Below are 25,214 nucleotides of genomic sequence, written 5' to 3' on the forward strand. Positions count from 1 at the left end.
TATTGAACTGTTAAATACAACCATTAATCTTAGATCATTTCGTGAAACCTTTCTTGGGCTTTAGCTCTGAATCATGGTTATTTTATATTTTCAAGAAACTGTATAATGACGATTCTGCTGATTTGGTCATAAATTATCTTCTTTTTATTACTTTTGCTTCACAGGCCATTCTCGAATCTCCAGAAAAGCAGCTAACACTAAATGAAATCTATAACTGGTTCACACGAATGTTTGCTTACTTTCGACGCAATGCTGCCACGTGGAAGGTAAGCTTCCTCCCGGGCCTGTTTAGGCTCAGGTCTTGCCATTTATAAAAGAGTTTGTTGTTGATAAAATGCAGGTGTTGTAAGTTACAGGTGTACTATTTCGATACACTCAAAGAGTCCAGTTTACAGGAGTATTTTATTGAGAAAAGAGTACTGTTGGGGTTAGAATGCTGGGATAGAAGACTGCCATTACACTGGCATCAGATTTTGGCTGGACCAGCCAGTAAAGTCATTTCTGTCTGGTTGGAATATGTAGGGAAAAGGAACGGATGACACTGTCACCCCAATGCTGAGGTTGTCCTCTTAGTTACACAAATTTCATGGTGGTCCGTCATTAGCCACCACCAGTATTTGCTGAGATGCACAGCTAACATTTTCTTAACCAGGAGAAATGATCAGACAAACTTGACATAACCTTCACTGGTTGGATTTTAGAAAAGAAAAAAAAGTGCTCCTTACCATAATTAGTAAAGAAAGCGGTGTGGTCTCATGACTAGCTCTGTATACAGAAATTATCACAGGGGAGCACAATGTATTATTGAGTTTTTGGTTTTAGTTTTGGGTTTTTTTGTTTTTTTGTTTTTTGTTTTTTGAGGGGGGTTGCTTTTGTTTTTTTTTTTTTATATCACACTATCCGCCAGAGAATCATAGAGAATCTGGAAAAGGAAATGATCCAACTTCACTGTAACGCTGTTTGCTATAAAATGGACCAAATCCCTCAGCTCCGCATGGGATGCCCTAACAAGGCTTGAGGGTTACGTGACCTCCCTCTTTTCCAGTTCAGCAATGGGTTCATAAATTCCTTTAGTATTTCTTCCATTGTATTAAATGAAGCCCTCACAAATTTTTGGATTTTACTGCTTTTAATTTCTTGGTTTAAATATTATTGCTATAGAAGAGGGCAGATTTTTTTTTTTTTTTGCCTTTTTACTACCTAGAATTCTTAAAATCCCCAAATTCCACAACATGTAAAATGCAAATATCTTAGGGTATTTTTACATGTCATTATTATAAATATGATAGGGATTTATCATATGATGCAATGGAAATTTTCTTTGCTACTTTTTAAATTTTAGATAAGAGAAAAACAAAAACAGAAAACACATTGCCTCTTTTATGTTCTTACAAAATTAGCATTTTAAAAGAAAATGAATATAACCATAGAATTAATTTATCAACCTCACACAGCCATGAATATCTTTTATGGCTCAAAGTATCCTTTTTTATTTCCATTAAGACACATGGGTGCTGAAGGGAACCTATGTTCAAAACCTTACCCGCTTTTCCTCAGCCTCCCTTAGGAGATAAAATGCAAAGTATCTTTAGCTATGAATGCTTTTCAAAATGTAGGAAGTATAAGCATGAAGCAGACATTTTCTTCAAATTGCCTTTTATAAATAGCAAGTGATCAAATTTAAAAATAATTACTGGCTGTGAATATGATATTTAAGCTCAGATCTACAGCTTTAACTTTTTCATTTTTGCAAACTGCAGGAAAAAGTGCCATCAATATAAACAATCCTAGATCAAGTACCAAATGACTCAAATACGTATAATTTTCTTCCCGTGTCCTTATTGGTATTGTCATCCTAAACAGAAGGTGAAGTGCCCAGTTTAAGTTAGGGCTGAAAAGGGCTTACTCACGTTTTTGGGCAACTCTTGTTTTCTGGGTACTTTTGCTTAGATGTACAGTCTTGGAAAATAAAACTTCAGTTTGACTTTCTATCTTTACTCACATGGCTCTGTTCTTCAGACAGATCTATAGCAGTCCTTCTGGCAGACATGGTTTCCGTAGATCTGCAGTTCTAAATGTTTCGACGATGCTTATTCTCAAATATTAGAGAGTGATAGGGTGGAGGGGAAATGTTGATATCTTTCCCCGTTATGTCTTCCATACATATACATGATCTTGTCTGTATTTTTTTAAAAGACAATTTGGACTTACTTGTTTTAACCTCCTTAGTATTGTCCTAGGAGGTAAGAGGAGACCGTTTGCATCCCTATATATATAGTCTGTGTCGGTACCGCATGAGAAAGAAAATGCTTATTCAAAGAGCAGACTACCACCTTACACGTGAAGAAATTTGTCCTACCAAGTATAAATACAACACGGCAAATGTTTTCAAAGATTTTTTTCTTTTTCTTTTCATGCAAACCTGTCCAACCTGTTTGAATCAGGGGTGTCCTTTCACGGTCACCTGGACGTTTGCAGCCTACCCCAGTTATGCTGACATTGCCCAAAAACTCTGAGAATTTATCCTGTGGATTCTCCTTGTGAGTGGTTGATAACTTGGCTATGTCATAAAACGTGTCTCGTTCTCTTCTAAATATCCCATATGGAAAAAGAAAAACCAGCACTATCTCGTCTGACTGCTCCGTCAGAGGCACCAGTGGTGATTACGTAAAAGTGGAAACAGGGCTCAGGATCTTGAGAACAGAAGTACCTGCGGGCAGCCCAAGGGGGTGCCGTGCAGCACATTTGAGCCATGGCAGCATCATTGGAATGCAGTGGAGTGGAGGATATGCTACACGGCATGGGAGATGGGATGTCTGCATCCACTCCTCATGCCCCAGTAGTCACCTGCTTATGCTCTGTAAGAAGAAAGTCTTGAGTCAACGGCATGGGTCTTTTTGTAATGTGCTCATGTCTAATTTGGAGTCTAGATCAGTTAAGTTCAACCAAGGAGGCTAAAGAGACGAGGCCTTGTTTGTTCCGGGCCCCAGCATGGGTTGTGGATTTTCCTGAAAATCAAAGCAAAGAGGAGACGTTAAAAGCTTTTCTTTACCCACCTTCGGTGGGCTGTGGGTATCAAGGGTCTCCATTTAAGAATGATCTTGGAAGTGACCTTTAACCATAAGAAGGAGACATGGGGACCAGGGACAGAAACATGTCTTTAGGAACCGTGAGCTGCAGGACTACCCTCTTTTTGCCATTAAGAGTTCAACTCAAGAGTTTCTTTGGCACTTTTTGTTAGTTAAGGTAATTGCCCATAGCAAGGGCCAAGGTTTTATACATTCGGGAAGGTAAGACATAGCTTGATGATGGATACTGATGTCCTGGGGATCATTTCATTCCCTCATCCTATCAGCTGCAGGAGGTGATGCTTTCAACGGTAAAAATCCATTTAGATAAACCTGACGAAACCTGTAGAAGGTGTTAAAGCCAAAACTTTTGAAAAAAGAATAAGAGCAAAATGTGTTTAACAATATTATCATCTTGCATGATTTTTTAAAAATACCCTTTTCTATGGGAGATAAGTGGGCTTAAAGGGGACAGTTTTACACTCTGCGTGTTTATTTTGAAGTCATATTAACACGATTTTCAGATTTTTACTGTGAACCCTATTTGGGGCTTCTATTAACCATTTCTTCTAGTTAGCTCCTACCAGAGAGTAGATGAAAATGCCAGATATAACTAATTGATACTTTTGTGTTGTTGTTTTTTTTTAATTTTTACATTTGGAAAAGGCATCCTTAACCTCAAGAAGGTCATCCACGGGGGTGGTTAGCTACAGCTCTTGGGAATGGTTTGACAAATGTGGACTGTGAGGCTGAATGTACTGCTGTTTTTGGAGTCTTTTCTTATAGAAAATGTAAATGTTCTCTCTTTTATACTTGCTGCAGAATGCAGTGCGTCATAATCTTAGTCTTCACAAGTGTTTTGTGCGAGTAGAAAACGTTAAAGGGGCAGTATGGACAGTGGATGAAGTAGAATTCCAAAAACGAAGGCCACAAAAGATCAGTGGGTACGTCCACCATGTTTGAACTTCTTAGCCTAGCTTGGATTGTGCTAACAAGTGTCAAGTAGAGGCTTTTGGCTGCTAGACGGTGTTAGACCGACGAACCGGTTTCACGTTGTCTCAGTTAAGGGAAGCAAAAAAGCATTTCATCCCTCCTGTTTTGTATACCCACCAGTCCCCTGCCCTGCTTGCCGGTCTTTGTTGCATCCCACGCTAGTAGCTTTTAGGTGGCAATGCATATTAACCCTCACAAACCATTTGCTTATGCTTATTGCATTTTATTTTCTTTTTCCTGTTCCCTGTATTGGATGTCTGTTCTGCCCCCCCAACCCCGTCTCCTTTTGTTGCCACTCCATCTCCTTTGCTGCTGCTCCTATCCCAGGGTGCCATTCGCACCAACCTCTCACTGCATAAGTGCTTTATCAGAGTAGAGGATGAGTTTGGGTCCTTTTGGACAGTTGATGATGAAGAGTTTAAACGTGGCCGCCATATTCAACGAGGCCGTCCTCGCAAATACTGCCCCGATGAAAACTTTGACGAGCTTGTCACACAGTAAGAGCCTTTACTTGCTTTTGTTTTGTTTTTTCTGCTGTTGCTTTGGCTTTGCATGGTTGACTCATCCCATGTAGTTTTGCATTTCACCAAGTAGCAGTGCCACGGCTTTCTGCAATGGAGCTAAATTGTGTGATTCGTACATGTACTTCTCTTGTTTCTCTTTGGAACGCCAGTGCCTTGAATAATGCTTTTTTGACGTCTTTAATGCACATATTGGTTGTATTTTGATTCAGCAGCTTACGGGGACCCTTTAAGAGTAAATACCTTGGCTTAGAAGTCATTCCTCCAAGTAAAAAGGCAGCTTTTAGTGGAGACTTAACATGTGTATTTAACGGGGTACATGTCTTGGTATTTGCCCACTCAGTTATAATAATAGCATAAGTGAGGGGAAATGAATGACGAGAGAAATCCATAACAGCACACAGACTTCCTTTGAGAGCCAGTCAGGGATCAATCTGGGTGACTTCCTCCTGGAAGCCTCTCCATCCCCCCACTTTTTCCGAATGCTGTCTTGTCTTCCTTGCATTAGCTCATGGACACAACATCCAGTATTCTTACAAAGTCCCAGATTTGGCTGTGCAAGATAGATCTCAGCCCAACCTCCCCACCTTACTTGGGAACTACCCTTCGCTGTCACTCCCTTCTCCCCATCTCCTTTTAGCACTAAATGTGCCTCGGTGGGGCGGCGGGGGTGGGGGGGGGGTCTTCTTTAAGAGCCTCCTGCCGTTACCTCCCACCATGATTCTGGAGTTAATATCACGGAGACAATTCTCTAGCTAACTCCCAGGAATCCCTGTTACCAGCTCACCCCTAGCCACCCCCACCCCCACCAGAGATTCTGCCTTCCTATTGGACTCATGGCAGCTACTAAAAATTTGCAGAGAGGTCAAGATTTTATGAAGGGGAAAAAAAAAATGCAGCAGTGGAGGGAGTGCCCAGGGCTGGTCTAACTGAAGCCCGGATTTTACACCCAGTTTCCTTGAAGAGCAAAGTCTTCCCCAGGGGTGTTTGGACAGACCAGCCCCATAAAGCCAGGGGCTGTGCAGAAAACCTAAATTTCCTTTGGTTTTGTTAACGGGGGTGAGGGGGTGGATTTCTGATTGGGAAGGGATACCAGCAAGCTTTAAGATAAAACTTAGCTCGGAACTCTGGGGCTGATGGCGTTTAACTTTGAGTTTTTATCTTTCTCTTACGCAGTAACCCTTCCCTTATTAAAAACATGCAGACCAGCCACGCCTATTGCACGCCCCTCAATGCAGCTTTACAGGTAAGATTAATGGTCGTCCCGAACATGCAGCGGAGGCACATGTCTCCCCCACTCATTTCAAAATATATTAGCCTCGCTCTAATTAGATATTAAATTTTAATTCCGTTAAAGTTTTTTCTTAAGTGCACAAAGCATCGTACTCCCTGGAGGCAAACACATCGGGCTGCTTCAGCATTAGCGGGATGCTTAGCATTTTGAATATTGTGGCAAAAAAATTAAAAGTTCACTTATTAATATTTATCAGCAGTATCATAATTTCCATCCTCTTATTTCAGAATTTCACTTGAGGCAAAAATACCACAAGTGTAATTACTCTAGCACAGCTATTAATGTGCTGGATGATAGGCCACTGTATCACATGACCTTCTATTGTTCACGGGTTTAAAGAGAAAGCAGGGCTTTTTACTTCTTCTTCTAAAGTCTGTTTTAGCATCTTCAGTCCGGTGCTTTGGGGGCGGGGGGAGCTAGGAGAGATCCAGGTTTGGTTCACTTGGTAAAAGTAAACTGTTTTTGTTTAAACCAGAGAGGTGTTGAAGAACACTCTTTGGGTTTCCAGCAGATTGCTCAAGATTGCATAAGAAGTGTACAGAATGTTTGTTTCCCACTGACGAACCAAGCAGTCGTTACATAACCAGCATTACAAGGGGATGAAGACACTGGTTCTGAGCAGGAGGGAGTTTGCCACCCAGATGCGAGTTCCCCAGGCAGCCCGAGCCTTTTAGTCGTCCCATCTCTCAGTTGGTCCAGTTTGCATTTGCCCCTGCCTAGAATGATCTAGAAGACAGGCCAAGGGAATTTTGCTACCTTGAAAAAGACATACTCTGTACATAGATGGGGCGTATGTACTCCAAGGCCATCACGGACCTTCACAGCAGGAGTTCTTGCTGGGGGCTGTATCGCCCACACTTAGTCCAACGCCTTGTGCCCCTCCAAAGGGCACCAACACGCAAACCGAAACATTTACACAGAAACAAGGTCGTCTTAAAAAGGCTCCTGAAGGGGTCAGGGAAGAGAATGAAAAATAGTTAAGAGACTTGACATTATGGGAACAGAGTGTGTGAAGAGGCGGGAGATCAGGTCGGGCGCGTGGTTCTCACTACTCCTAGAACAAATATTTATCAAGCACCTGCCCTGCACCCTGCACAGTCAGTTTCCCCAGCTCCGTGCAGCCTCACGGCTCCCAACAATAGATGATACACCTTTAACACCGTTCCCGTGCTGAGGCATATGCACGGAACTTAGCTTTTCAGTAATTATATTTATTTATTTTTAGCTGGTACCAAATTTAATAGGAGGAACTACTTTCTGAGTTTCTGTTAATTACTTATAGTTTACACAGTAACTTTAGAAAAGCAAATGAGAGCACGCTTAGATGTAGCCACTGTAAATACCATTCATTAGTAACTTATTTTCCCTGGAGTCTTGTGAAGTGTGAATTTAAAGCTGCTCTATCTGGAAGAGTATTAAGATTACAAGCACATTTTACATTCATGAGGCGGAAAGGCAAGAAAAAAAGCAGTGATCCTCTGGATTCTCTTAACTATGTGACTAATTTAAATTAGTATGCCTTATCATGACAAAACTGTTCGTGCTTCTTCTCGAAAACATTTGTTTCTGGCATCCTCCCTCCCCTTTCTCATTTTCAGGGGGAGCCCAAAACGATCCCATAGCTTTCCAAGAACACTTTATGTGCGTAATGAGGTGAGGTGAATAAACCGATAGAAATTCATGACGGGAGACATGGATCTTCTTCCTCCGGTCGAGGAGTTTGGATCCACGGGCAGTAGACAGTCTCATGTAACTTTCTGGCTGTGCAAATTAAATCAGGATTCTACCAGCAGGCTTTCCTTCCCATTATTGCCCATTTCCATTTCTCAAGACAAGTAAAAATAATAGTGGAACAACATCTTAAAAAGATTACTAGAGCAACATAATGCATGATATACAATATATAAAATAGGACAGCAGAATCCACTACAGAAATAAAACATTGGACGTGAGACAGATTGCATTATGCTCTGAAAAAGTGAAGTAACTAAGGGTAACCATAAAGCTTCTTATTTATAGACTGCCTTTCCCCCGAGGATCTTAGCATGGTTCATGTTCCATTATGGAACTTACGGACTTCTGCACCATTACTGAGGCACCTCAGTTTTAGGTTTCTGTTTTTGTTTTTTTGTTGTTGTTGTTGTTGTGAAAAAAAAAAAAAAGTGCCAGTTTGAGAGGAAACCACACACTGTACACAGGACCATTTATATAATTAAGTCCGTTATAAACATCATACCCCACCTGCTCCTTTGTAGACATCAACTACACAAAAGACCGACTTTGTTAACATTTCTAGCATTGGGGGATTGCTTTGATCCCTCACTCAACAAAGAACGTGCAGGAGGCTCTCTGGCCTAGCAGACACTGTCCTTCCACTTGGTCATTTTCTTAAAGGGACAAAGCTGGTTCTCTCCATTGATATCTTTCTGATCTCACCACCGAGGGATCAGTAGAAGTGCTTGCCTTTTGGATGCCTTTCACCACTGTGGCTGTTGGGCCTCAGCCCATGTTTTTTGTTTTTTTTTTTTTTTTAAGATTTTATTTATTTATTTGTCAGAGAGAGAGAGAGAGAGTGAGCACAGGCAGACAGAATGGCAGGTAGAGGCAGAGGGAGAAGCAGGCTCCCTGCTGAGCAAGGAGCCCGATGTGGGACTCGATCCCAGGACGCTGGGATCATGACCTGAGCTGAAGGCAGCTGCTTAACCAACTGAGCCACCCAGGCGTCCCTCAGTCCATGTTTTAATGACCTTCACCTAGAACACTTGGAGAGCCAAGGAGAACATGTCATCTTGAGAAGGCTGCTCTGTCTGTAAGGGTGACCATGTTATACCAAAGAACGCCTTCTTACAAACACTTCAGTTTTGTCGTTACCCCTCCATTTTTGACTAAAGAAGCTGCTAAAAAAAATTACCGTGCTGTAGAGATGGCCCCACTTAGGCCACGTTCTGACTGTGTCATGATGAAATGTTGAGTGTTAGAGCAGAACTTTCATGACTGGGAGAGGTATGACCACTGAGTTGTCTCAAATGAAGGCTGTTTAAGATGCTTATTCAGCTGCAGTTTGGGGGGGGATTAAAAAATAATCGGACAACCGTTCTTGCTTTGTCCTCTGCCAAGAAAAAGGAAAATGCTTTATTGCAATTATAAGAGATCTGTTGAAAAAAGTACTTGATGCAAATTATTTAACAAACTGTAGGAGAGCGAGGGAATGTTCAGATTTGCTGTTCGTCAAAATGAGTTCACCACATTTGGAAATAAAAACAGGATTTTTTTTTTCCCACTTTTTAAAAAGCAGGCAGTTATGTAAATCCAGAAGTGGAGGGAAGGGAAAGCTGTGGGCTTGCATGGAGCCTGGCTTTGAAATCGTCCATTGGCCAATGGTGTGTTAAGTGAAGACCCATCCCGGGGGCTTGTATCTAAGAAGGCATCCCTGGCTTTGGAATCTGTACAGTGAGCGAGGCTGCAGCTCTCACAATGGGCATGTTCCCTGCAGCCCAGCTCTGCACCCGTTCTGTCTTCACTGTTGGCTCTTCCTCTCTAGAGCCGGGATTTCTACAATACTTTGGACTCTTGTATGACTGGCCAATTGAAGTCACCATGCCAGATTGTCTTGTGACTGTACTTTCTCCTCATTAGGATGGAAAACCAGGCATACTGTAGTCTGCAGGAGGACAGTTTCGATAAATCTTGATCTAACTACACTGCCAGTTTTTAAAAGTCTGTCCTCTTTAACATGAAAAGTTTCTGGGTTATAATCACTACCCAAATGAAACTAGTTCAGGGTTGTATTTAACGACTGTCTGCATTCGAGGCTGGGTGGTCATTTTATTCAAACCCAGGAGGAGGGGAAGCGAACAGGATCCCACCACCGACTTCAGGATTTCTTGTTTTTTTCCGTTTCCATACTTTGGGGCTGACAGTCATATAGAGTGACAGTTATTTTTTTCCATTAGTCCTAAAATTCCAGGTTGACCGGTCTGAGCCTGAAAGATTGAGATAACTGTGGGGTAACACCACACAGACTACACTAAACAGATTCAGAAATCATTAAAACCGAAATGAAGGAGAGAGATAAAAATGGACTCCAATTCTATAATCTCTTCCTTTTCTATAGGATATAAGAGGTAAATGTTTATGGAAGTTCTCATAAGTTTGAGCTCTGAGGCCAGAATAATTGGATCAAATCTTTAATATCCAATAGTGGAGTCATCAAAGTGGATAAAGAAATGAAAATGCCATTATATTTCCCTGTGATCTGGAAATATTCAGTCCATTTGAAAGAAGGCATCAGACAGAAAGCTCATTTTCGATAGCCCTGTCTAAACCACGTGACTACCCAGCAGAGCTAAATTGAGTCCTCCCTCCCCACCACCCCTTTGGTCCCAGCTAGCTCTTGGAAACCGAGCGTGGGACATGGGTCACAAGTCTGCTTTTGAAAGCAAACTCCTCTCCCTGTTAGCAACTTCTATTGGCCAGCCCTACCATGAACCTAAACGGAAGATCGTTGACTACACCCATAATGAATGGCTTCCCTGTGTATGCTTACTCTGTGTCCTCATCTATTTTCTCTTGGTTGCTAGCAGGCTTCGATGGCTGAGAATAGTATACCTCTATACACTACCGCTTCCATGGGAAATCCCACTCTGGGCAACTTAGCCAGCGCAATACGGGAAGAGCTGAATGGGGCAATGGAACATACCAACAGCAACGAGAGCGACAGCAGTCCAGGCAGATCCCCTCTGCAAGCCGTGTGAGTACTGTCCACCCAGAAGGTCTCTGCGTTCAGGTCCCGGGCTCCCAGTTCGATGTGCACGCAAGCCCTTCTTCAAGCTGCTTTGGATCCCTTTTCTGTAATTTCTGCTTTCCTAGAACCTGGGTGAAAGTTGGTGCTTCTGGAAGTGTTTAGCTCGGTTAGCATATAAAAGGACCATTTACTAACTTTCCCATAAAAGCAGTCGGCTTCATGCGGCCCTACAAGTGCACACAGCAATAAAAACGGGTGACTCATTTGCTTCCCCCCCACCTCTGCTGGGCATCTCAGGCCATTATTGAAGCCACATTACCTTTTCCTCCTGAAATCGGTATGCATCTGTCAGTTTGTTCGACTTGCAGGCGCGGCGAACCTAGCAGGGGGAAAAGAACACTTGTTTATTCCGTTGTCTGATAGTCTGAAGCACAAACACAGCACTGAAATGTTCTGCCCAGGCATTCATGATGGCACAAATGAAAGGCGGCATGATTTATAGATTGCTCTTAAAATATCAAAAGGAAAATTAATGGGAGCATTATAGCAGCAGACGGCAGTATAATGAGCACCATAGAAGCGAATGAAGTGAGGGCGATGGTTGTCCCTGCTGAATGTGAATGGCAGGAGGACAGGGCCAACCACGGGAGAGGCCGTGATGCCCCCGCCGCCGTGGGGAGTGGGTGCGTGACGGCAGAAGAGCCGTGACTGGGAGAGCTCCTTCCCTGCCAGGGAAAGTTTAAAAGAGAAAAGAAGCCACATTTTCCCAAATGATTGGATTTGTGGGGGATGCTCTAGAGGGATAGTCTCTCCCTTCGAGGAAGTGTCAGCTCCACTGTTGCCCACTTGAAACGAAGAAACCAATCCAATGTTCGTAACACTGGCAGCTCCTACCACAGGCCACTTGTCTACACACTCCTTCTGATTTACCTGGCCAACACCTTATTTTCAGAGCATTTAAGTGATAGGAATGGAAAACGGTGACCTGTGGCCACGAGGACCAGAATGACTAGGCATCGAAGGACAACGAAAAGAAAATTGCTGTCAGCCAGGATAATGGGTGGCGTTGGAAGGAGTCTGAAATGTGGTTACTTAGCATTTGAGTTTCATGCCCAAAGTGTTTTGAAAAGGATCTTAAAAGATGGAAATAATCATTTTTAATTTATGTGAACAGTCTCTTAGCATTTACTACACAGCATTTTAAGAATGTGTTTCTCTTTGACACTGATACCGCTGTATATCATCTTTTCCAAAGCAGTCTGGTGTTTCTGACTTGACTGTAGTCACCCTCGTGTTCATTTTTAAATCACGGTCATGACAGGAGTGTTTACTCAGATATTAAGGAAGTTCAGAGCAAACATAAATTGGTATATATAAGCTACTTCCAGAAACGCTCGTTAAAGCAAGTCTTTCTTGAAGTTAACGAATGGAAGAGAGACTATTTCTCATCCTCTTTATGAACTCCAAGGGTTAGCTGATGTATGTTCCTACTATTTAGTGCAAAACACTAAATAGTGTGCAAAACACTAAACACTCTTTTCCTGAAGAGAGAAAGATACTTGGATTAAAAACCTCAGGCAAGAGTTAAGAATGACGCTGATTTTGCTGTACAGGATAAAGCCACTACAAAGTTAATTTGTTTAACAACTTCGAATTAACCCCAGTCTTACCAAAAAGCAGGTTTCGCAAGCAGTCAGCATAAATGTTAACGAAAGGAAGGTTTCGGCTGTGTTTTGTTTGGGTTGGTTTTGGTTGTGTTAAGGAAACCCTCTGTAAAGATGTCAGAATGCACACTGTTGTTCAGATCTCCCCGCTTTACACTGTTTGCTAAATATAATTATATGTCAACAGCAGAGTCCCTGTGCCTGCTCTCAGTGTCACAGACTGTTACTCTTTTTGACCCCGTATTTCCATTAAGTGAATTCTGTAATGACATAGTTTTCCTTCTTGTGCAATATGCATTACCCTGCTATGATGCAAATTGTTTCTTAACTGTTCTAGTCTATTGGAATAAATCAAGCCGTAAACTTTATGGCACGGCTTAAAGGACCTTGTTAGTACGGCAGCCCAGCTACTATCTAACGTTGAAACAGAGCTGCTCGTTCTTACTCTTTCCTGTGCTGCTGCGACACTACCACATTTTGTTTCTCTTCGGAAACCCTAGAAAGTAGCCACATAATTATGGCTTTGGGGCATTAGACTTTTATCCTGATAGGAGCTAACAGAGCTAGAAAGCAAAATACTGCACGCTGTGCACACACCCTCCGAACACCCGAACACAATGCCTCTAAACACCAGTCAGCTCTAGTTAAAAACTCTCGTGTTCCCAGAGTGGCTAGACAAAGGAATTACTCAGATGTAAGGAGGGAGATGTGTGGTTCTGCACAGTTATTCATTGAGAACCATTTCGGTGGGGGGGGGGGGGGGCGCAGGGGGCGACGTGCAAGGTGGCGCGTTGTAGGGTTTTGATTTCCAGGAGACACATGAATGTATGTGAAACATCGCATCTTAAATAGTTTGCGTCTGACCTGAAATGTATCTTGCGTGGAAATCCATTCTCTTTTATCCTCTGAAGCACCGCAGGCCTGTGTGACTGTATTTGCCACACTCGGGGGGATCTGCTGGTATCAAGAAATGTCGTGAAGCTGGGTTTCATTTCTCTGGAGTTTTAAGAAGCCTTAATGTCTAACTCGGTTGTGTTGTCAGGTTGTCACACAGATCTCGTCAGTTAGCATTGGTTGGGGACCCACTCTGCATTAGGCACTGGGGTGAGCCAGCATGCATGATAGGGTCCTAACCTAGGTCTTGGGGATGGTAAGTAATCTTACTCAACGTCAGCTGCAACTTCGCAGGGAAAACAAAATCTTCTCTACCGTGAGCTTCGTATCTGGTTTGTTTTTGTTTGCGCCTACCAAAGCACTGCCTTGTCAGAGTGGAAAAATTATAAAGCAAGAACTTCTTTAAGAATGTTCCATTGCTGTTCCATCCTCCCACCGCCCCCCCCCCCACCGCCTATGATAGCCTTATATCATCCTAGGTCATCAAATGCAGGTTTATAAACCTGAAAAGATTAATTATTCTGATTGTTTAAAGAAGTGAAAGTAGGAAAATGTTGATCAAGGAAACCACATTTGAACTTCAGTACAGGGCTAAGTAACACATAGGTAGATTTCTAGCCAGATGTGATCAGCAGAGAAGGGTTGGGGGTAATTTATGAGGTAGCACTGCTCAATAGTGAAAATATGAAATTCAAACAGAAGGAAATGTTCATCACTGTCAGTAATCCAGGAAGAACAATTTAAGGTAACCGGAGCTTACCTTATACCTGCTAAGCAACAAAGTATTTTTTAAAAAATAATGCTTGGGGCTGGGGAAGTTGAGTCTAAATTGATATTACCCCTTTGGAAATTAATACTATAATAAATCTTAAGATCCATAAAGATGTTTTTAGCCTTTGCTCCCAGAATTTCATTCTTAGAAATTTATCCTGAGGAGGTAAATCAACAGAAATAGGAAGATTAATGGATAAAAGTGGTTGCTATATTCAAAGAGCCAAAGAAGGGGAAAAAGACAATCACAAAATGCCCAGCATTAAGGGACTGATGCAGCCACAGAAGGCATCTTGTATACCTATAAAAATTACAGCTGCAAAAGCTGACAAAATAATCAGATTTGTTATACACACGATATTTAAAAATATGATGCCACCCAGGAGAGAATAGGCAAACACCAAAAACCTACCTTAATTTAGGTTTATGGGTGATTTTTTTTTTAAGGTGTAGTCATCAGTACACTTAATTCTTCCCCCAAAAATATAGGGATCCTACCAGGGCTGGCTCCAGAGGCACAGTGTGAGAAGTTTGCATGCTCTGTCATTTCCATATTAAAATCCTGACCAATTTTTGAACCGCATCTTCACAATTCACTGGGGCTCTGCAAAGTACGCAGCCAGTCCTGGGTCTGGTCCCTGTAGAAACACAGAGAAGTAGGGCCATGAAAAAAACTGAAAAAGGATGGAGCACAACCAGGAAAATGCAATGGACTACAACTTTGAGACATTTCATTTTGCAACTAGTTTTTAGGAAGATGGGCACCATTTTTGAAAAGCTGTTTATCCTGACATCTACCCCTAGACACTCTGTACCCTGCGCTAATTTTAGAGTCAGTTGGTTTTCTGAAGGTTCACACCATCAAGGGCAGTCCAGAGCACTCCTGTTTGTTTTTAAATGGTTCAAGTGGCCTTCGGGGTTTGCATACATCAATTATTTAGGAAATCAGCCATCCCAGTACCACCTCTTATTACTAATACTTGATAATGTCAATTAAAAAATCCTCCCTTCTGCAGCCGGTCCCAGCGATGGGACCATTTTAACTTGAATGGTTCTTTTCCATATCAAAAGGCTTGCCACAGACAGTAATTTGTATTTGCAAAGGATCGGTTGTAAATATGATTTACGAACAACATTTCCCAATTGTTATCGGAGTGGTTTCCCGGGATTCCCCGCAGTCCCCTTCGGGTGAACCCTGCGCTAGGCCATAATGAGAGAGTTGGCAGATCCCGTCACAGGCTGCGGCGTCCTAGTGGCCGCTACCAGCCGGCCCTCTTGTTTTGCCTTGTTTACAGCTGACAGCGTTATTATTCTGATCGGGGCTCTGCTTTCTTATCATATTGTTGTGTTGGGCGAGCCTTTTCCTCTCCGTTTGTGTTTCCTGGCAGGGCTTTTCTTACCTTATTGACAGTTTGTAAAAATATGCATTAATTTGGAGTTTCAAGCATGTATCATGGTGTCTCTTTGCTGTGTTTGCTTGAAGTTGATTAATGATAGAACCTCGCTTGGGGTCGGTCTCTGGAGAGTTCTTTCACAGGTTCTGCATGTTAACTAGCAAAGCAGAACACACAGCAAGCCATGATTAGCCCAGCCTCCCGCGCTCAGTGGTCCCCACAAACCACCATTGTGTTACAGATTCTTATTTCAAGTAATGATTTGAAGACTCGGATTTCTCTCCACAGGATGCCACTGAGGGGCCTGTTATCTGGTACTCAAAGTGTGGTCCTCCTCAGACCAGCGGCATTGCCTGGGAGCTTGCTAGAGAGGCAGAGTCTCGGGCCCCACCCAGACCTGCGGGGTCCCATGTGGCTCTTTATTTAACAAGAGCCCAGGGTGACTTGAGTGCTCAGGGTGGTGTAAGCACACCCCCGGAGAAGAGAGGCTGCTTCTGGCCAGAGATCATTCTAGAGCAGCACTGCCCAAAGGAACCTTCTGCCATGATGGAAATGTGTCATCTCTGGGCTGCCCCAGTGCAACAGAGAAACTCCGATTTTAAATTATGGGAGGTTTTAATTAGTTTTCATTTAAGGAGCCACACGTGGCTAGTGCCTGTCCTGGGGCACAGTACAGTCCTTGAGTGTGGCTTCTGTTGCCCAAAGCCCCCAACTTACCGTGGTTGGAAGGGGCTTCCGAGTGAACCTGTTTTCGTTTCTTCCAGGCATCCCGTGCACGTCAAAGAAGAACCCCTCGATCCAGAGGAAGCTGAAGGGCCTCTGTCCTTAGTGACAACAGCCAACCACAGTCCAGATTTTGACCACGACAGAGATTACGAAGACGAACCAGTAAATGAGGACATGGAGTGAACGTCTCTGGGCGGGGGCCAACCCCAAGAACGAAGATTGGGAAACAAAACAAAACAAAACAAAAAAACAAAACACGTCAAAAGTTAGCAGTGAAATTGTTCTCCATTTGTTGTACAGTCTGGAGGATTTTCACTACATTTTGACAACGCTGAAACGTGTTAACTCTTAGTGCCATCAAGAATCCCATTTGGGAGTATTTTTGATTTTTCTACTTTTTGTTGAAAAAAGGAATTTGTACTCTGTGCATTGGATGGACTTGTTTGGTACTTGGGATTTTCCTCTCTTAACAGTCAACATCAGTGTTGTAAATTTGCTAAACTGATTAACTTTTAGCAGCAGACTTTGAACTGCAGTCCTGCCAACATTGGACACTGAGGACACCCAACTGAGCATGTGCACCTAAGCTGCAGACCAAGCCTCTGCCCAGAATTTAAGGATTCCAATGGACGACCTATTTGCACAGTACTGCATGTTGATTATCACTGCCTTTACTCCTCTTTTTTTTTTTTTTTTTTTTTTTTTTCGTTTTTGTTCTCGTTTTGCTTCCAGTTGGGATGGGGAAGGCCTTTGTGTGTGTATTGGGGGGAGGGGGTTAAAAAGTAATTATCCCAAACTTTTTAATGTATTGCTTTTTTTTTTTTTTTTTTGCTTCTACTATACCATTTTAAGTTCTGACCTCAGGCCTCCATTTGGGCCCATGGCCTCCTGGAGGCTTCAAGTTTTCTGTACCTTGTGATGAATGTTAAATAGGTGTTTTTATTATACAAAAGCTGAATGTCATTTCTCGTTTGTAGTTTTCTGTCACTCATTCCAGTTTCCTTCAGACATCACCACGTTTTCTCCAAAGTCAGAAAACATTCCGTTTTGGTCTTTTTCAAAAAAAGGTCCCAAATGCTGCACTCTACACATGAAGGTCCTCTCACACAGACGTGAAGTCCTGCCAGAAAGAGAATGAATGACAGAAAAAAAAAAAAAAGGAAGAATAGAGACACCCTAGGAACAATGCAGATTCATTCCACAAAGCAGTATTGGAGGAGGGAAGGGGGTTGTTTCGGATTTGGTTTCGGGTTTTTTTGGGTTTTGGTTTTTGGTGGTGTCTTTTTTTTTTTTTTTTTTTTTTTTTTTTTTGCAGCTACCATTGCAGTTAATAAATGCCACAGCATTTCCCCAGCTAAGGAAACCCAGGCAGCACTCCCCTGCCCCCCCACCCCTACCCCGAAGATCTCCTACTATATGGTGTGGCCATGGAAGGCTCTCCGTCCGGTGACCAGGTTGCCATGGGCCACAGGCTCGCTGAGGCTGAAACCTGCCTGGGTTGCTTTGTTTGCAAAACGGCCAAAAAAGCTGGCTTCTCTGGGCAACTCCACTGAAAGTGGTGGCAGCGCTGAATTTAACCAACAGTCCAGACCTGCTTGGTGGCATTAATCTGTTTGAATGCAAATTAGATTTCAGATTGAATTTGTTATGGAAGTTAATGAGGACTGAGTTCAGCAAATGCGAAAGTGTTCATTTCAAACGTGCAAATTTGGTACTGCGGTTCAGTTTGTTATGCAATATTATCACACCGAGCCAGCATCCAAAACTAACAGTAGACGACATCGAGGAGTTGGGGACGCATGGCGCCCCTGGCCATTTGGAGAAACATACATGGCACCCAGAACATGACAGTCCTCAGTCAGTACAACCTCAGTCCTTAGAACCCCTTAACGCCTCCACTCTGCACCCACTTTCCTGTCACTCATTTATTTATCTAGGACCGTAGCTTTTGTTTTGTTTTACTTTGAGAGCCTTTCGGAGCTTAATTTATATTCTTTGTACTTTTTTTTTTTTTTTTCTAAAATTACCAAAGATATTACACAAAGGTAAATTATGTTCTCTGTTTTATGCTTTATCTGATGAAGCCAAATATCCTCTTATTGTTGATCAAAGGAGGCAAAAGAATTTAGAGGCAATTAATGAGTTCTAGGCTATTGCTAACCTGAGAGAGAGAAGTGCTCCTTCATCATAGAAAAAATTTAGAAGACCAAGTAGGTAATGGAACCAAAGTTACTTTTTTTTTTTTTTTTTTTCTTGTTCTGTACCTCAACAGAGACCAAAACTCATAACGAGAGGTTACGGGGCTGCTGAAAGTATTACAGGAGCAAGGGAAGGAAGGGAGTCCCATCTCAGAAACATGAATGGATGCCACTGCAAATTAGGGAGTAAGGGAGACGGTCAAGATACAATGGAAAGAAAACAGAAAAGCTTCTACAATGCAACTCAATCACATAGTACCATTGCTAGAATACATTTTTTTGTTTGTTTTTCAGAAAGATTGTATGCCACTTTGATTTTAAGGACCATGCTAGGATCACTGCTTCACTTTTGCTCTGTCTGGGCACTGATCTTCCGGTTTTGTTTTTGTTTTGTTTTGTTTTAATGTTTTCCTTTTTCCTTTTTTTTCTAATTAGGCTTTGGGTCAGCATTTTTCATTTAAAAAAAAAAAAAGAAAGAAAGAAAGCAACACTCCCGTCCACTCATAAGCTTGGTACAAAAACTTCTTTGCCAGTTTCTTTTGAAGCTTCACTCTGCTTCTGTATAAAGGGCAGTCTGTGGTCACTCGAGATTTCTTTTTTTTTTTTTTTTTTTTAAACTTTTCCAGGCAGCTTCATGATGTGCAGGCAGTAGCCAGACAGGGTCATGGGAAGGGGGCCCTGTGCTTCTAAACTGAGTGGTTGCTGGTTAGTTTGGTATTCAAAAGAGGATAAAAATCTGGTAGATTAGTTCATTCTCAGCATGTGTAGCTAGACATGAGTAAAGATAACAGCATGAGAAACTGTTAGTACGCATACCTCAGTTCAAACCTTTAGGGAATGATGAAAATTAAAAAAAAATACATTTCACTCAGTTGCACTTAGTTGTATGTCTTGCATGCTTAGTCTAAAGACTGTAGCAAAAAGAAAAAAAAAAGAAAAATTAGATTTTACATATCTTTGCAGGTATCACAGCCCTGCAGAAGAACCAACTGAAAAAAAAAAAAAATCTCAGGCTTTACAGCAAGCAAACTTCACTATGATTTTTACAATTCTGATTCTGTATCCCTTGGGGGGGGGGGAGTTCCAGCGCTTCTTTACGATGGGGTTTATTACGTTGTACATATATTCTGATGTGTCTGTGTGAATCTTTGTCTTTTTTGGGGGAGGGCGGAGGGCGGTTCTTTTTTTAGATATTGTTCCTAAAAAGGAATAAATGCATACACCTGTTTTGTCAAAACACCTTTGCTTTTTTGTGCAACTGCTTTATATTAATGATACTAAAAAAAAAAATAGCTTTGGAAAAAAACTACTGTATGTAATGGGATTGCAGAATATGCTGCACATGTATTTTATTTAGTTATCCTTGCTTTAAGAATATTGGATGACATTTCCTGACATGTGGGAGGGAGAAATTCCCTAAACTTTTTTTTCCCCTTTGGCTTTTAAATTGTAACATAGTTGACAGGTTTTGTTTTGTTTTGTTTTGTTTCTGTTCTCATTGATCAGAGCATTTTGTACAGATTTGTGTGTGTGTGTGTGTGTGTGCGCGCGTGCGCATGTGTGTTAATCTGTTTTTTGATACATTCCTATCCCTTGTGTTTATTCTACCACTGCCTTCCTGGCTATCTTAAATCAGTTCATACATTTGAAAAGAGAAAAAAAAAATGCTGTTTTAAAAAATGTTTTCTCCTGCTGCAGTAAATATTTTGCATGATGAAATGCCAGGGTCACACTTTCAAAGTTTATCAGTGAAGTAGTGATTAATAATGGGGAGTTGTCAAAGCTATTGAACTTTTTGTATTAAAAAAAAGGAAAACTTTACAAGGTGCCAAGATGTAAAGACAATTTGTTACTTTTTTTTTTTTTTTCCCAAGAAAAGCGTATAGGGAGAGAGTCCCTTGTATCAGGCAAATGCACTGTCAGGAATGAGAATCCATCCTTGTCCCTAGAGTCTGTCCTTGTAAGAGTGTGACGCTGCCCGCAGTGAACCAGCCGTGAGATGAAGCATCAAGGCTACTGTATGTGCCCAGTGACCACCAGCCTCACCACCTTGGGACAGCTGTGACACTAGTCCCTGCATTCCGTCAGACCCAGTCAAGAAGACCTGGGATTCTGCACCCACAATCTGATGGATGTAAATCACTAGCTATTTTATCATGAAAAAAAAAATTTTAAAAAATATTTCCTCTCCTTTCCACATTCCAGCTGAGCTCTGTTTCCAAGGGTACAAAGAACACGCTCATAAGGATTTTGAATTTTGGGGGGGGGTACCTGTTGGTTCACAGGATCCCCTCTTGATATTTTGGATGTTTTTGAATGTCGGTTTCACTTTTTTATCCTGAGAATGAGACTTAATGATTCTAAAGGCATTTTATGGGCCTAGTTTGGTTCGCACGATCTCTGCTACCCAGAAGCCTCGAGGAAGAGGGTCCGGTCCGGATTGTGCACACGGTGCTTTGTGGATATGTGCTGCCAGGAACGACAATTTTTTCTGTTTCGTTTTGTTTTGATAAGGCATAAAAGAAACTCATTCCTTGACATCAACTGTAATTCCATCATTCCGTGTCTGTGGATACAGACAATAAAAAAAAATGTTGTATAGTCAGTACTCATTACTGACATGATGGCATTCTCAAATGCAATAAACATGCTGGTTGTTCACACTGGTAGTAAAAAGTCGCGACAGCCTAAGTTTCTTTCCCTCTTCTGACCTGCTGATCTTGTATGTTAGGCATATGCCTTCTGTGTATCACCAGCTGCTTCCAACACAGAATTAAAATCAATCTTAACTAAAAGCTTTCATCATCACAGAGGGCTGAAGCGCTCATCCTCAGGATTTCAAAGTGCTACGTCTCCACTTAGGGAGCTGGAAAACACTGAAAAGATAGAGGCTACCTTTTTCTCCCAAGGAAGCACACCCTTATTTCTCTTCATCAAATTTTATACAGAAAAAAAAAAAAACAAAATGTTTAATAACTAGCATTAAGAGCAAACTAAAATTTCAGAGGAAAGCAATTTCATGAATAATTCATTAAAATTTCACATCTGCAAGATTAGTCATCCAAATAAAATGCTAATGTCAAAAACAGGCACCGTCTATAATATTCTCATCAAGAAATCTTTTTGCATATAATGATAAATGCTTAGATTAGAACAAATGATTTTATAAAAATATTCTATCAAAAGTATGCTAGATAACTGCATCCAGTATAGAAAACAGTGAAGCTTCACGAACTAAATATTCCAGAAAAACCGTCTTGATTTCCAGATTTGTTTCATCGCTTACCTTGATAAAAGGGAAAAAAAAAAAAAAAAAAAAAACCTGCCATTTGTCTTTAATACTATTATGTCGCATATATCCTGAGGATTGACGAGTTTGGGCATCATCTTTCAGTAAAAATTAAATTGGTATATTGAAAGCAGCACTGGAAGTGTCCAAACCGGGGTAACATAAAAAACCGATGTGTCTGTAATTCAGAGTGTAATCCAAGCCAAAAGATGACTTGAAAATGAACCGAGCTGCCGCCATTCGGCCAAGCACCGGCTGCTGGTGAGGGGCACGTAAGCGTGCTTTCCCAGCATTGTTTTGAGAAACCCATCTTAGGAAAAAAAATTTTTTTTAATATAGGTTTTGCTATTAAGTTGCAAAGTAGTGCCCTCTTTTCATTAACAGTTACGCCACAGTCTAGAAGCCCTCTAGTCTGATAATTAATAAAACATTTGAACCCTTAATTCTCATCTAGCTACTAAGAATATAATATTAGGGTTAATTGAAATTCCTTTAAATGCCAGGCTTAAACATAAATACTGCTTACAGCATATGCAGTTGGTAAAATTAAATATGTACACATATTTGAATAAGCTGAAGGACCCAGACCAAGTCTGCCGGTGCATTAAGGAAGATGTTGCTGGTTGGTGTGTAGTACCGTTTTTACTGTATTTCTGGAATTCTTCTGAAGCAGGAACATCCTCTTGTACACATTCATTTAAGGCCGGTTGCTCAGGTAAACGAGGCAGCAAGCCCAAAATATATGCTCTTCTCTTACATGGAGGCCTTTGAAAAGAAAGAACCTAAACTCAGTAAGATGGATTTCACAGCAACACAAACAACTGCATGATATTAACGATCTCCCCCTCGCCCCCCCCCCCAGTGCACCAAAACAAAGTCTAATTCGTTTTTCTTACTAGAGTTTGTCTTCTTCAGTATTACATATTTACATAGAGGGTAGTAATCACAATTTATCTTTCATCTTCATTGTAGTTGAGTCAAATAAAAGTATTCTTTATTCAAATAAAGTGAAGTTGGGTCTCAAACCTTCATTTAAGGAACTGACTGATGAAAGGTTTAAGACAGAATTCACACTGGAGGGAAATTAAATTACATACAAAAACACTGGTTTAACTGGGACAATATTTGGGTTAGAAAGCCATCACTCTAGATATAACCTACTTTTATTTATTTTTAAACAGGATTTTATTTTTTAAAAAAACAAAACCCTATGTCGTCTTATTTCCACTCTGATTGTAAAATGATACTCAATGCTTAATACCACATATATATTTGAAATGATGAACTTTTTTTTTTTTTGGCTTATACCAAGAATATAGGGAAGAGAAAAAGACAAGCTTCAAGTTATAATGTTAATTTGAAGGTAACCGGCCTTTCAAGAATTAATTTCAGCCAAAGCAATAATCATTATTTACCAGCTTGTGACATTTTTATCACTCATCATATTAGCAAATTTCCATTGAAAATGCTAAAATGGTTCGTCATAAGGCAGATAACTGCTCTAGCTGTAAAAATGACCAACACAAGTGCCGGTACTCAAACATTAAATTATACTGTAATTAATAAAGACAGTTAAACTGTCTACTAGCAACAGCAATTTAGGTAACCACATTTGATCGGCTATAAATTGTAACTACATTAAAATTCCAGGAATATTAGCAATATGGATTACTTGATGGAAGTCAGTGCTGATCACCAACACGCCCCCACCAACCATTTTTTTTTCTTTTTAAACAACGGAAGCACAGGTCAGGTTGACCACAAATCCGTGGGCGAAGACCAGGCCTTAGCACTTTTAATCTCGTGAAACAAGCAATTACAAATAGTTGCATCGATTTGTTAAAAAGCTTTAGGTGACATAAATTGTTTCCTGTTTAGCTTATTGCTCTGATACATAAATGTCACCGAGTCCAGTATTAATTAGGGAAGGACACAGAGAGGCTTCCAGTGACGGACTGCTCAGCCCTTTCATGAACGTTCTCAAGAGCTGCTCTTGGCGCCATTTTTCCCAAGTGGCAGAGAGAGGAAAGGACAATGGTTTTGTCATGTGAAGTCTTTAATACCAGCTTCATCTGGGGCTCTGAACTATATGACAGGATTTCAGACTTGCTTTATTGCCATCTGACAGAAAGCACCACATTTTTAAAATATCTTTTAAATAGAATAATATTTGCAAGGCATTTCAAGCCCCTGAAAAGCTAACACTTCTCCCTTCTGAATATATAGAGTTGTATGTGTTTCCTTGGGTTGCTATTTCCACACTTAAAATACAATTTTAAATGGCTTGTGCACGTTATTGACTTAACATAAATCAAATGTATCATGTATACTTTCTTTAGGTTGGCATGCCACTTAGAAAAGTACGTTAGATTCTGGGAGGAAAAAAAAAGTCTGGAGAAAATTTATTAAATAGAAGTTTTTACTGTAATAGAATATTAATGTAAGCCAATGCTCATTTGCCATTAAGCTGATCCTTTTTTTTTTTTTAACATACACATGCTTTTTATTATTTTGCACTCAAGCAAAAATTCCACATTCAAAGACTTTCCATCTAGTCGGGAATGTCTCTGGCAGGAAACATATAAGAAATCCTGACCTCCAGAAAGACAGCAGACCTCGTCCACGCTGAGCATGAGCCCCACTAGGCAAAAAAAGGCAAGCTCACTCCTAAAATGTAAGGTACAAGAGCTAGTCAACAGTGTGGAATTGGGAGAAACAATTATTCCTGAATCCTTCCTCACTGCTACTCCACCAGCGCACAGATGAAAATGTTTGATTTGCAACATAAAAGATTCATTAATTACCACTTGAATATTTAAAGCTATTTTGCAGTCTAACAGAGATAGATAAAGCAGTGAATTAAAACCTCTAATAAAATTGTAAAAATATTTCGGTAAGTTTACCCATGTTATGATTTAGGGAGAGATTCAAGCATTCTCATGGGAACGGCACCTCAGCAATTCTCGAGTGTGCATTTCAAAGAATGAGCTAAGCGTTCTGGGAATAATTTGTTTCTCACTTTCAAATGTTTACTAATAATTTATTTTCAAATCAAGCTTGCTACTTTAGGACTCTATGTATGGCGGGGGTGGAGGGGGAGAGCCTCAAGTACTTGAGAGCATTGTAGGTCTGATCCAGAAATTTAAACTCTGGCACAAGTATTCAAATAGGCCGAAGGGTTTCGTAGCTATCGCATCAAACTGGTAGTTTCCTGACCACAAAATGCATCGAGTCTAAAAACACCCAAACCCTGAAACACAGCATAGCAAGTCCCTCTCCAGCCCTGGTTTATCTACCAAGGATCTAATACTGAGTGTTGCAGTGTTTGGATCCCGGGACCCTTGAAGTAGACAGAGCCAAGCATACTTCTTGAATTGAATGCTAGATAATCCAAATGCCAGATTACCATCTCTAACAGCCTGGGTGACCTTGACAAGTCACTTCCTCTCTTTGGTCCTACCTTTCCTCTTTCTGTTAACAGAGGTCATTTAAGCACATGGCAAAACAGGTTCTTTCTAATTTTAAAATTCTAAACATTTAATAACATGTTCCCCCGTAGGGACTTTTCTTGATGAAATCTATGGTCTAGGCCTGAGAGAGCTCGTGTGGCACTCCATATTTCACCAATATTGTAATAATTGTCTAATTGAACTCTGCC

General features: G+C 41.0%; 1 protein-coding gene across 12 annotated transcripts in view; it reads left to right on the forward strand.

Moving 5' to 3' along the window:
- Nucleotides 1-20,930, forward strand: part of FOXP1 (forkhead box P1) — a 586,984-nt gene extending 566,054 nt beyond the window's left edge. For 9 of the 12 annotated variants that reach the window (XM_047746914.1, XM_047746908.1, XM_047746900.1 and 6 more), the window contains 5 exons: nt 165-266; nt 3,891-4,012; nt 5,759-5,828; nt 10,457-10,626; nt 16,108-20,930. In XM_047746914.1, coding sequence (XP_047602870.1) covers nt 165-266; nt 3,891-4,012; nt 5,759-5,828; nt 10,457-10,626; nt 16,108-16,252 — 609 coding nt within the window. In that variant the 3' untranslated portion in view covers nt 16,253-20,930. The remainder of the gene's footprint in view (nt 1-164; nt 267-3,890; nt 4,013-5,758; nt 5,829-10,456; nt 10,627-16,107) is intronic. The other 3 variants (XM_047746892.1, XM_047746885.1, XM_047746864.1) reach the window with 1 other exon arrangement.
- The last annotated feature ends 4,284 nt before the right edge of the window (nt 20,931-25,214 follow it).

This window comes from Lutra lutra, chromosome 1 (genome assembly GCF_902655055.1).
Source record: "Lutra lutra chromosome 1, mLutLut1.2, whole genome shotgun sequence".
Lineage (NCBI taxonomy): Eukaryota > Metazoa > Chordata > Mammalia > Carnivora > Mustelidae > Lutra > Lutra lutra.